The 13322-nt window shown below is 40.9% G+C and overlaps 1 protein-coding gene across 1 annotated transcript; it reads left to right on the top strand.

The window, feature by feature from the left end:
• Positions 1–1546: 1546 nt before the first annotated feature.
• OPN3 (opsin 3) lies at positions 1547–10864 on the top strand. The gene is made up of 5 exons (XM_009702861.1): positions 1547–1566; positions 4045–4100; positions 5312–5631; positions 6735–6986; positions 10601–10864. Exons 1-5 carry the CDS (start codon positions 1547–1549, stop codon positions 10862–10864), a joined length of 912 nt encoding a protein of 303 aa, XP_009701163.1.
• The last annotated feature ends 2458 nt before the right edge of the window (positions 10865–13322 follow it).

Here is a 13322-nt window from a genome sequence, read left to right as displayed (position 1 = left end):
TTATTTTTTTTTTAAATAGCCATCAAATCATATGGTACACTAATAAAAATATTTGTAGAATCATAGAATAGCAGGTTGGAAGGGACTTCAAGGATCATCTGGTCTAACCTTCTTTGCAAAAGCACGGTCTAGACAAGATGGCCCAGAGCCCTGTCCAGCTGAATCTCTAAAGTGTCCAATATTGGGGAATCCACGTCTTCCCTGGGGAGATTATTCCAGTGGCTGATTGTTTTCATTGTGGAAATTCTTCCTGTATGTCCAATCCGAATATCCACTGGAGTAACTTGTACCCATTACCCCTTGTCTTCTCCCTGCGACTCCTTGTAGAAAGGGAGTCTCCCTCTTCTTTGTAGCCACCCTTGAAATACTGGAACATGGTGATAAGGTCTCCCCTAAGCCACCTTTTCTCAAGGCTGAACAAACCCAGTTCTCTCAGCCTTTCATCACATGGCAGGCATCCAGTCCTTTGATCATCTTTGTGGCCCTTCTCTGGACCCTCTCCAGCCTGTCCACAGCTTTTTTGCATAGTGGGGACCAAAACTGAAACATGGTATTCCAGGTGTGGCCTGACCAGCACTGAGTGGGATATCGACTTCTTTATCTTTGCTGGTGATGCCCTTGCTGGTGCAGCCCAGCATCCTGTTGCCTTTTTTGCTGCAGCAGCTCACTGTTCACTCATATTGGCCTTGTCCACCAGGACCCCCAGGTCCCTTTCCACAGAGCTGCTCCCCAGCCAGGTAGATCCCAGCCTGTGCTGCACTCCTGGATTATGCTTTCCCAGGTGCAAGACCTTACACTTGTCCTTGTTGAACTTCATAAGGTTCTTGTTAGTCCACTCTTCCAGCCTATCCAGGTCTTCCTGAAGGGTAGCCGTCCTTTCCAAAGTGTCCACTTCCCCATTCCATTTAGTATCATCAGCAAACATCGTCAGGGTATACTTGATACCATCATCCAGATCACTTATGAAGATATTAAACAGGATTAGGCACAACATTGATCCCTGGGGGACCCCACTTGTGACGGATTGCCAGCGTGAAAAGGAGCTATTGACCACCACCCTCTGGGTGCGAACCCTCAGCCAGTTCCCACCCACTGCAGGGACCACTTGTCCAGACCGTAACATGTCCATGTCTGTAGGAGGAGGCTGTGGGAAACCACATCAAAAGCCTTGGAGAAATCCAGGTAGACAGTGTCCACCACTTGCCCCACATCAACTGGGCAGGTTACTTCGTCGCAGAAGGTGATCAGGTTTGTCAGGCACGATTTGCCCTTGGTGAATCCGTGCTGGCTCTTCCCAATCACGTGCTTCATTTGACTTGTGATAGCCCCCAGGAGGATTTGTTCCATAACTTTCCCAGGGACTGAAGTAAGACTGATGGGCATCTAATTTCCTGGATCCTCCTTTAAGCACTTCTTGTAGATGGGGGTGATGTTAGCCTTCTTCCAGTTTTCTGGGACATCGCCCAATCTCCATGACCTGTCAAAGATTATGGAAAGTGGCGTTGCAACATCAGCCAGCAACTGATTAACATCCTCAGAGTGGATCATGTCGGGGCCCATCGATTTGTAGGGGTCAAACTTCTGTAATAGTTCACATACCAACTATTTCTTTACTGACAGTGGGTCTGTGTTTTCATCATCCTGTTTTTTTGTTCCCAGGGCCTGGGATTAATGCCAAGTATGTGGAAACAGTTCTAAAAAAGGCCCACTACTAGCTTCTTATGGAGTAATGAGTGTTTAACTTAAGTCATGAAAGTTACTCTGGAGAATTTCTATGTTAAAAAGATGGACAATCAAATGTACAACTCTAACAAAGTTATTTGCATTCTATGGGAGTATAGTAGTATTTCATACACTCTTTTTTTCCCTAACATTAAAGGAGGGGAGAGGAGAAAAAAACAGTGCAATCTTAGAGATTCCTGTGAGTTAAATAGCATCTGAAATGCTGATGTCACTACTTGGAAGTTGTTCCTCTGGTTATTTCTGTTCCAGTCAGCAATGTCCAAATGCTGAGAGATGCTACCTGTAGTTCAATTCTGCTCATTCAGTAACAGTAGTTCATTCCCTCATTTGAGACTTAAAAGATGCTTATCTGCTCATTTAAAAACGTTTACTTAGATGTGATGCACACTTGCAAGATAGCTTCTACCCATTGAAAACAAAATTTCAGTGTGTTGTTATGAATTCTTCTGTCATGTAGCCCACTGTAGAAGTAACAAGAACTACAAAACTCAAATGACTCCTAAACAGTATTATCTACACCACCAGAATTACTGGTTTTTTCCCCCTACTTATAGACTTTTTCTAATGCATATTTGAAAACTCATCTCCTTGGGGCAGATCTCAGTATTCCTGTTATTACAGGTATTTCAGCACGTCATCTGCCACAAATAAACAGGCAGCCATGGCTCCACAGCGTGAGGGGCTTTTTTTGGACAAAATTCCCTACATTTTGTCTTATCCTGCAAAGGCATTTTGTTTCCAATTTCTATTTTTATGGTTAACTGCTTCTACCTCTACTCGTACAGCTATGACCTTGTTACAGTAGACATCCTGCATCAAAGAGGAATTTACTGTAATATGCTGTGACCTGCATTTCTTGCCTCATGCCGGCGTGCTACGAGAAACTTCTTGAATACCAACAGAACAAGGATTTGCATTTCAGTACATACTGCCCACGGGGCTAACCAAGGTCCCTTTTATGGTTCAGATAGAAAACTGAAATATCCCTTTATAGAGCACTGGTTTCAGACTGAAAGGGGCTTGATCTAAAACTGTTCAAAGATTTATGACTAAGTGCCAATTTTTAGAGATATTGAGCTTCCAGTGACTTGAGAATGTCAAGGACGAAGTAAATGACTGCTTCTGAACACTTGTACTTTCAACCAAGCGTGTGTGCTTTTGATTACTTTGTCATGGCCACAATTCAGTACTCATATATAAAAATTGATGGGGAAGTACTAAGGGTACACAGGGACATCAGTCATTCAATATCCTTGTAGGGAGAAGGAAGGTGGTAAAGAGCAAGAGGTTAATTTAGGAATTCTGACTCACCATCCTGAGGAGCTCCTCTTTCTCTCCACTGATCACAGACAAAACCTCAGTGCACTGCATAAGCAAACTGAGCCTACAGTTGAGTGAGATGATTTTTCCTCCATAAACATGTCTGTGGATGATTTTAATAACTATCAGAAAATTTTGTAATTCCCAATCTTTGAGCACAGAGAAATGGGAGGGGAACTTCTTGCCTTACCTTGTGTTCAGGAAGTAGACTGCATTTGACTGTATAAAGCATTTACCTGAGCTATTGTAAGTGTAGAATAGTACCTCTATAGTTCTGTAATTATTTTCTAATTCCTGCTAAGATCTAGCTTAGTTCCACATTCTTCAATGTATTTTCAGCATGTTAAGCCCTGAAAAAAGGCATGAAGAACTTCCTATCAACTTCATTTAAAAAAAGCAAACAACCAAGCAAATCTGAAGTCTTTTAGAAACCCTCTAGTCCACGTTTGCTAGTCCAATTTCTTTTTCAAGCCATGAAAACAAAATTCTATAGCAATGACTTATACAATAAAAAAACCCCACAAAGCTATACAAAACTGTGAAAGCAGTATGCCTTGCATGCCCACTTCTCTTTGATGAAGGTTTAAAGATAACACTAGCAAAAAATGTACATATTAAAAAAAAAAAAAAAAAGTTTCATTTTGAAGAGAGCCATGACAAGAATGTGGCACGTTTTCCTTCAGAGTGGGAAATCCTTCCTGTTAATCAAGAAAGCTTTCTAAATTCATCACCTGTAAAAAGGGATCCTCTAATACTTGCAGGATAAAGTAACTTTCTTGGAGATCTTAAAGCATATCCTACTGAGAGATACTTGGGTAATAACATGCTGGTTTTGCTGTTGAATGCTTTGAGACAGAGTCTATGTGTTGCTATAGATGTTGATATTCTTAGTTGCTTTCCTAAAATCTCCATTGCTGGTGCTTGAGTTGTGCTATTGTTACTTTGTCTTCCTTCAATGCTTATCCTTTTTTCAAAGATCAGATGTTTGTGGTATCCTTTGAAGGTTTCTGCTGGATATAATGGTTATTCTCTCTTTGGCAGTGAAATCTGCATGTTTAACCTTTTCACAGCTATATAAATGCATATTATGACAAATATGAATGTACTTGAAATTAAAAGCTGTGTGTATGCATAACAAAATACTTGTGCTTCATATTAGATAAAATGTACACAAATTTAGACACAGCTATTTGTATAACCTCACAGAGTGCTGTGAAACAACAAAAGGGTGTAAGAGGCTGTGTATATGAGCTTGATGTCTGAATCGTAACAGATTTCAGGTGACTGATACATGCTTGATGGGCAACTTGGTTTTGATCATCAAATTTCACGGACCATTGAAACAGAAATCCTTATATCCTAATGAAGACAGAATTGCCTTGACTTCTTTAAATTATAAAAGTGTCTGGATAGGGTGATGCTGAGAGCTGAATGTAACAGAAAATAATTTCTGTTATAACATGTTAATATGTGTGTAGTGGGGTTGAGGTGGACAGAAAAGGAAGAGAGTGCACAAATAATTGAAATGAAGACTGTGATATTTTTATGATAGCAGCAAGATCAGAAAGGACACTCAAAATAACCCAATGTCTCCCAGATGGGACTCCTTCAGCAATGTAATGCTTTGCTTTCCTGGTTGTTCTTTGGAATGCAAAGACTTCCAGGAAATCTTGAAAGAAGCTGGAATTATCCTAGTAGTTTTTTTCACATTAAAGGTGTATATCTATGCTTTCAGCTGTTGAAGGCTTTCTTTGACTTCAGTCTCGTCTCTGAAATCCCTGTGTTTCTACTGGATTTTGTTATTGCTGATTATATCATTTTTATATGGCAACGTTTTAAAAACAAAACCAAACCGAACAACACAACAAAAAAGCCCCCCACAATTGTCAACAGAAAAAAATAAATATCCGTGGAGCATGATCTCTTACTTAATGCAGTAATGTTTAGAAAGAAGTATTAGCTTAGTGTCTTTTTTTTTTTTTTCTTGTCCTACTTCTTGGCCATTATACATCATGGGTCAGATGCCAGCACCCTCCTTTGAGTAGTTTTGAAGTCAGTGATACTGTTTGAGTGAGTACTTAGTGAGTAATGGGGTGTCACCCCAAAAGCTTATTGGTGTTAGATTCATAATATGAGCTAGCTAACTTTGAGTTAACTTACTAGCAAAGGAAACATTTATCAAGAGGACTTCAGTCCAATTTGCAATGTTTATGAATAATTTGATTGATTTCCTTTATTTTTCTTACAGGAATTGTTTCAATTATGACTCTCACTGTTCTTGCCTATGAACGCTACATTCGAGTAGTCCATGCAAAAGTGATTGACTTCTCTTGGTCTTGGCGGGCTATCACATACATCTGGCTCTACTCATTAGCCTGGACTGGAGCACCTCTTTTGGGCTGGAACAGATACACACTGGAAGTTCATGGATTAGGTTGCTCAGTGGACTGGAAGTCAAAAGACCCCAATGATACCTCCTTTGTGCTCCTTTTTTTCCTTGGCTGTCTAGTAGCACCTCTTGGGATCATGGCCTATTGCTATGGCCATATTCTATACGCAGTAAGAATGGTAAGTTAATTCAAATAAGGCTTCTCTTAATGTAATAAAATGTTGATGCTGTGTGTTAAGCTTGGATCAGAGCCTAAATTTGTACTCTCACTTCCTATTTAAGCTTTTGAATGTTTAATGTTTGTCCATGTCAAGCATCACTAGAAAGGATGTAGGATTGGAAGAGAACCAAGCTAGAGCTATCAAGCTCTATTTGTTGTGTGGTTTTACTGGGAGGCAGGTTAGGGAGCCAGTCATGCTCACTAATCCACATCAGATCTTCCCTTGAAAAAGGGGGAAAAAGAAAACTCTGTTTGCAGTTCCCCTGATTAAAAAAACTTCTCTCTCCTCCTCACCATGCCACTCTTGAGAATATAACCCTGCAAAACTCTTCCAAGTGGAGATTAAGCCCTGTTAAAACAATTTTCCATGTTAAGGCAACTCATTTTAATGCAGTCCAGATCTTTAGTGTCAGAAAGTGTTAATGTTTCATATGTTGTGGGTAATTAGTCTGGACCCATTCAAGTTTGCGGCCAACAGTATTGGCACAACTGGAGAATGCTCACATACACGTCCCATCTTTTTCTCATTTTATGACTCACTCCGGTAACACTGGGAACATGCTGCCTAGTATTCTGCTTTGAATAGAGATTTTGTAATTTTAGGGTAACAAACTTAAGTGGCAGAGCAGTACAGAGAAATGTATTTATGAAATTTTCTTCTTTCTAAAGATTGCCGATGATGCAAATCTACGGGATTGTCTGACTACTCAGACAAAGGACCATGAAATGTAAATTGAACTTGCTTATGCCAGTGGATGAGGGCAAGTTAGTTTTCTAAAATACTTATAATGCTAAGTGCAGCATGTTTTGTTACATCATTGGATTTGTTGGTTTCCAGTAGATTTGCTATTCTATTTTTTCCTCAGACTGTATTTTTACACTTAAAAATCTAAGAAGCATGATGTAAACTTCTAGAAGAATTGTAGTTCACAAGATAAGGTGTATAGTGTCTGTGCCTAAAACTAAATTAGCGAATTAGTTATAAATAAATGCAGAATTAATTCAGTTTCAAGTAAAATATAGAGCTATTTTACTTGAACATTTTATCTTTTTTGTCTACAGCTTCGCTGTGTGGAAGATTTCCAGACTATTCAAGTGATCAAACTTCTAAAATATGAAAAGAAGTTGGCTAAAATGTGTTTCTTAATGATCTCCACATTCCTTATTTGTTGGATGCCCTATGCAGTGGTGTCCTTCCTGGTAACATATGGCTATAGCAACCTTGTAACTCCAACAGTAGCTATCATCCCATCTTTCTTTGCCAAGTCAAGCACTGCTTATAATCCAGTCATCTATATCTTCATGAGTAGAAAGGTAGGTACATTGAAGATTTTCTTATTTGAATAATTAGTAGCCAATACTGCAGTTGTGGAGTTTAGATCTGATTTACTTTAATCTGTAAAGCTTAGGTTTTGTTTTTTTTAAAAAAAATTTGAACAGCTAGGATAAATGGTAAAGATCTAGTAGAATTAAAAATCCCTGATGCTGCTTAAAGTACTACCTTATCAGAAATTGGATTTTAATTGTCTGAACTCACATGTGATCACTCCCATGAAAGGGAGGGGAAGGAGTGTCAAAATTTAAGTGTCTAGTTTTGACAGTTTCCCCATGAAATGGATTGCAACTAGAAAACCTCATCTGAATCACTCTCTTATCACAACAGAACTCCATCAGAGAAAATTCAGAATATCCAGTGTCTGTTTTTTAGGAAGAAAAAACTTGTCTCTGACTCTTCCATTACGGCAACACAAGGATTGAACAACTCAGTGTAGTATTTCAAGTATTACACCAGTAACATTTCTCAGAGCTTCATTGTATCCAAAGCCAGAATCTCATGTGGATGATAGTGAAATGTTTTTTGGAGACAAATTACACTGTTAAGAAGACATACTTGTCTATGAGAAACAAATTTTTATTTCTGTCTGCTTTTGTAGTCTTTGTTAAGAAAAGTAGACTGCTGATTTAATGGTGCTAACTAACTCCTATCAGTGCTTTACAGAGCAAAGAGAGCATGGAGGTATTGGGAGTTATCAGTGGCATGTCAAACACGTGGGAACTAGAAAACTATATATATTTCTGTAAATCATCAGCACTGTGAAGATAACCACTGAATGCAGTTAAGCGGTGTTGGTGAATTTATTTAGACATTAAAATAGCTTCACTATAACCCAGAACACTAACTGGAAGTGTAACATGCATATTGTAAACTTCTGAAACCAAGATTGTATAGAGTTAAAAATATCTGAAGTTTAATAGAATCACTTGACAACAGGTAAAAAACCATGAATGATTGCTAGAAGGATTTCCCTGAGTTTTCATTACCGTTTAGCTCGTTATAGAGATGGAATTTTCTGTGACTTCCTACACTGGTTTGCAATTGCCAGGTAACAGCATTGGGTCAGCCAGCAGTCTGTAGGGACAAGGCAGCCAAGTCAGTGGGTATGATCAGCCAGGCAAAGGCTGCAGTGCAGCTTAGGCCAGGACTGAGGGCAGGGGTGAGCTTAAATACTGTTCCTGAGTGAAGGCAGGAGGCTCCCAGTGTGGCATCTTGTATCTTCCCTCACGGCTCATTTCACAGCAGACTGATCCAAGGTTACACAGCTGCACAATATCAGAGCTGGCCTGGTTATGGGGAGCTAACAACAATCACATTCAAGAAGAGTATTTTTCAACAGAGTGGTTTCTTTTTTTAATACAGTGGTACTGACTCTGTACCTAGATGTCAGGCTGAGTAGTTTATCTGAAAAAGATTTTGTAGGTTCTGATACCCAGAAGCAAATCAAACTGGTACCAGGCACAATGTCAGTAAAATCATAGCCGTGATAAGAACGAATCAGCTGAACATGCTTGTTGCAGCCCAGAAAGCCAGCCATGTCCTGGACTGCATCCAAAGCAGCATGACCAGCAGGTCGAGGGAGGGGATTCTGCCCCTCTACTCTGCTCTCATAAGACCCCCTGCACCCCTCAGTACTGCCTTCATCTCTGGGGTCCTCAGCACAAGAGGGACATGGACCTGTTGGAGCAAGTCCAGAGGAGGTCACGAAGATGATCCGAGGGCTGGAGCACCTCTGCTGTGAGGACAGGCTGAGAGAGTTGGGGTTGTTCAGCCTGGAGAAGAGAAGGCTCTGGGGAGACCTTAGAGCAGCCTTCTAGTACCTGAAGGGGCTGACAAGAAAGCTGGGGAGGGACTTTTTACAAGAGCTTGTAGTGATAGGATAAGGGCAATGGCTTTAAACTGGAAGGGTGAAGATTTAGATTAGATATAGGGAAGAAATTCTTCCTGGTGAGGGTGGTGAGGCACTGGCACAGGTTGCCCAGAGAAGCTGTGGCTGCCCCATCCCTGGAAGTGTTCAAGGCCAGGTTGGATGGGGCTGTGAGCAACTTGGTCTGGTGGAAGGTGTCCCTGCCCATGGCAGGGGGGTTGGAACTGGATGGGCTTTAAGGTCCCTTCCAACCAAACCATTCTGTGATTCTATTGTGAAGTACTTCTCACTCGCCTCTAATTCCAGATTAAGACCAAAATGATAATATTTATTATTTGGGTTATTTTGCCTTCAGAAGGAATCCTAAAACCAGTTCTTCTCTATAATATCCTTCCTCTATCTGACGTGTTCTAACATGCTTGTGCCTTCTCATTTCTGTGCTACTCACAGGTACCACATTATCTCTAAAATCTTCACGGCCTCCATATGAGCATTCTCTTGCACTAGATTATCTTTCTCTACCATTTTATGACTTTGTAGGTTACAAGGAGGACCTATTGCCTCCCCTGTATCAGAATAGAATTAATTTCCTATAACAAAACCTTGTTCCAAACTGATGCGTCAGAGAGCTTCTTGCATAATAGCTGGAAAAATAAAGTTGCTGGCCATGCAGGATAAAACAAGAATAATCCTTGATACAGCTAAATGGAAGGCTGTTGAGAAAAACATCCTACTCCCTTTTCGGAGAAAAGGTGGGTTGTTTCCCCACCACCATCCTGTTTGTTGTGGGAATTTTTTGGTTTTTTTTGTTGTGGTGGGTTTTTTTTGAGTCCTCTTCATACATTCCAGGCATGTCTTGTTATGGGTTATTAAAAGAAGAGGAAATCACCCACTTATTCCTTGTAAAACCAGAGAATTTCCCCAAAGGATCATATTTGAGCTTTAGATCTGTGCAGACATGGAACTACTGAATGAGTGCATCCTTTAACCTCCATACCCGAATGCTTTGGTTTGTGAAAGAGAGACCGTAATTGCAGCATTTAAAACGGCACTACTACTGGAATTATTCTATATACTGATGCAAGCTTTCACTGAATACCTTGCATTATTTAGTTACAGGGTGGAACAGACTTCCTATATCATAAGTGGCTTCTAGTTAGCTGAAAGACTTCTGTTCCTTCCATATTCAACGGGAACATTTTAGTTCTGTGTTACCAGCTATTGAAATTTCATTTTACATCTGTGACATTCAAAACTTTTGTTAAAATTCCAGACCCTGGAGTTACTTAAAAAGAAGAAAACACCACTTTGTATCCCCTTCCTCCCCTTGTTCTGGCCCTCTGCATCCTCCTGTGAAGTGTTTCTGAATGTATTCTTCCCTTGTTAGTTCAAATGTGTGCTTTCTGAATACGAGAACAATACCTATAACACACTTTGGAGCCCAGTCCTCTTCTTTGCAGATTGTTAATTGAAGATCTTGCTGCTGGTAAAATATTAAATTGCATTTCAGCGCCCTCTACTGGCTAGGTGATCCTATTCGGCTCTGATGTAGAGAAAAAAGTACCCACTAAAAAGCCACCATGTTGTTACAGCACTGAAACTAACTCGGAACAAGGTGGAGATACACAGGTATCTGTTCTTTTGAGTCATTTACTGCACTGCTGTCTTCACTGATACTGAATGCTTAGGAAGTTGTAACTTCATTCTATTTATTTTCTTTTGCAGTTTCGACGATGCCTTTTGCAACTCCTGTGCTTTCGTCTGATGAGATTCCAGAGGAACATGAAAGAGACACCAGCAACAGGGACTGACAAACCAATACGACCAATAGTCATGTCTCAGAAAGCAGGGGACAGGCCAAAGAAGAAAGTGACTTTCAGCTCTTCCTCTGTCATTTTTATTATCACCAGTGATGACACTCAGCAAATAGATGACAATAGTAAACACAATGAGACAGAAGTAAATGTCATCCACGTAAAACCACTATAGGGATGAGCTAAAGAGACATGAGAATGAGATGGACTTCAGCCAGTAGACTGTTTAGGTTGGAGACCGGTTTCAGCGGCAGTGTCTGTGGGCTGCTAAAAGAAACCACATTCTTAAGCTGTGAAATACTGAAGCGATTCTGCATCTGAAGCTCTGCAGGCAGTTCACTTTTGGTCACAGTACTGAAATCCCTGCATCTGTGCCAAAATTGCTGATGGATGTCTTTAGTCTGAATTTTCTTAAAGCATATTGTAGGATTGTCATTCAGGAGAACTTGGTCAGGCTGGAAGAATGCACTGACAGAAATGTTACAAAGTTCAGCAAGGCAAAGTGCAAAGTCCTGTGCTTGGGAAGGAAGAATGATGCCGCAGCACAGCAGGCCGGGCCCTGGCTGCCTGGGATGCAGCTCTGTGGAAAAGGATGTGGAGTCCTGTCAGTCAGTGAGCTGGGCATGAGCCTGCAGTGTGCCGTGGCAGCAAGGGAGGGTACCAGCATCCCAGGCTGTACTGACAGGATTGGAGCCAGTGGTCTGAAGTGATTATGCCCTTGACTCAACCCTCATTAGACCACATCTAGATACTGCATCCAGTTTTGGGACCCCGGTACAAGAAAGACATCTGTAAACTGGAGTGAGTTCAGTGGGTCCCCCGAGATTGTCAGAGGTTGTAGTACTTGGCCTATGAAGAGAGGGTGGGAGAGCTGCACTTGACCAGCCTGGAGAATGAAACATCTTCAAGGGAACCTAATAGCAGCCTTCCAATAGAGATGGGGAGGTTTTCAACAAGTTGGAGACAGGCTTTTCAGGGCGATTCATAGTGGAAGCATCACAGACAATGAGCATGAACTGAATGAAGAGAGATTTGGGTGGGATGTAAGGAAAAGCTTTTTCACCCTGAGGACAGCCAAGCAGCGTAACAAGTCAGACTAGAGACTTCCTGAGGTTCACTCCTGCTTCAGTTACACTGTGATCCCTGAGCTGCCAGGATTCCCAGTGCACAGAGTTATCAAGAAAGAAGGAGGAACGTTTGAAGTTGGCTGCTGTTTAGTTGGTCTGAATTGGTGCTCTGCAGGGTTGGGGGTGGGAAAAATGATGTTGTCGATGACTGGGGTTATGGTTAAACCAGAAGCCTGCAGAAAGCTGTCCTTGTGTACTCAGCAAGCCATTCTCTCAGTGGTACCTGGTAGGACCCCTGACCTACGTAGTGAAGAAAATCACACAAATCAAAGCACCAATGAAAAAAAAGGTCAGTGAGAAGGGAGAATCAGAATTTATTTTTTTTTTGTTACGATAAATGCTTTATGCATCTTTATCTTGCATACGTTTATTCTGTATGTGGACCAAGAGTTCCTTCTATATTAATCCTGAACCTGCTTTGGCACTCTGGTGAAAGTAACGGTTAGAGAAGAGCAGAATAACTTTTGCCTGAGTTGCAGTGTGAGTAATGATTGTCTTACCTGGAGCTCAGTAAACAGAACAGAGATTCCGCGCCCCCCCCCCGCTCCGCCCCCCCCCCCCCCGCTCCGCCCCTACCTTTGTATGTGTTGGTGGTACAAAATGGCGACAGGATTCTGTCCCAGGCATGGCTTCCTGTCAGCATTGGGTGAGTAAGTTATTACAGAACTAATTTTGAATTATGATGGCTGGTTTTCTACCACATCCATTGCACCAGTGTAATTTCTCAGCCTCAGTTTGCTAAATGGGCAGTGTGGATCTGCAACATGCAGCTCTTCCAGCTCTGTGAAAGCTTTAAGAAAAGCAATTAAGAAACTACTTGCTTCCTCTAGGGAACAGATCTTCTGAGAGGTATAAAGGGAACGTGCTGAATAACTGTTGGCACTGGAGCCATTGGTCCTGCAATCAAGAATAAAACTTGAAAAATAAATAGAAAAAAATCAGAGTCTAAATGTAGAAGCTTTCAGCTAGTTCCTCGGAATAGGGAGTGACCTCAAGTCGCAACAAGTGACTGATTGTGCTTGTGCCAGTGCTTTTGAAGAGGCAAATTCCTTATATGTGCACCCCTCTAGAGCTTTAGCACTGTTAGACTGGCTCTGTGTCATGTTTAAAAGTGCACCTGGAGTGCATTCTAGTTTCTAGACTAAATCATACAATCTGAGAGAAAACAGATGATAAATACTTGTCTTTGTTTCTTTCATATTTGTTATTTTTATTTTGCTCCAAATGCATAAATAAGTTGTATTACCATGTCAAAGATCTGCCCTCACTAAAACATGTTCGTTGCAATGTCAAGAACTACATTTTCAGCCAGTGATCACTACATCTATGCACGTTTATATTTATGGAGGGAGAAAGATATACATTACCATTCCATGTAATGATTCTATTCTTTTAACAAAATGGCATTTTAGTGTTTTCTGTATATTGAGCCTTCAATGAGTAATTAAATGTACTTTATTTATATCTATATGTTCTTGGTGAAACATTTTTTTTCCCACTGAGAAG

This window comes from Cariama cristata, unplaced genomic scaffold, assembly GCF_000690535.1.
Source record: "Cariama cristata isolate BGI_N322 unplaced genomic scaffold, ASM69053v1 scaffold5666, whole genome shotgun sequence".
NCBI lineage: Eukaryota > Metazoa > Chordata > Aves > Cariamiformes > Cariamidae > Cariama > Cariama cristata.
Note: the sequence above shows the minus strand (reverse complement) of the source record. Positions and strands in the feature narration are given on the sequence as shown.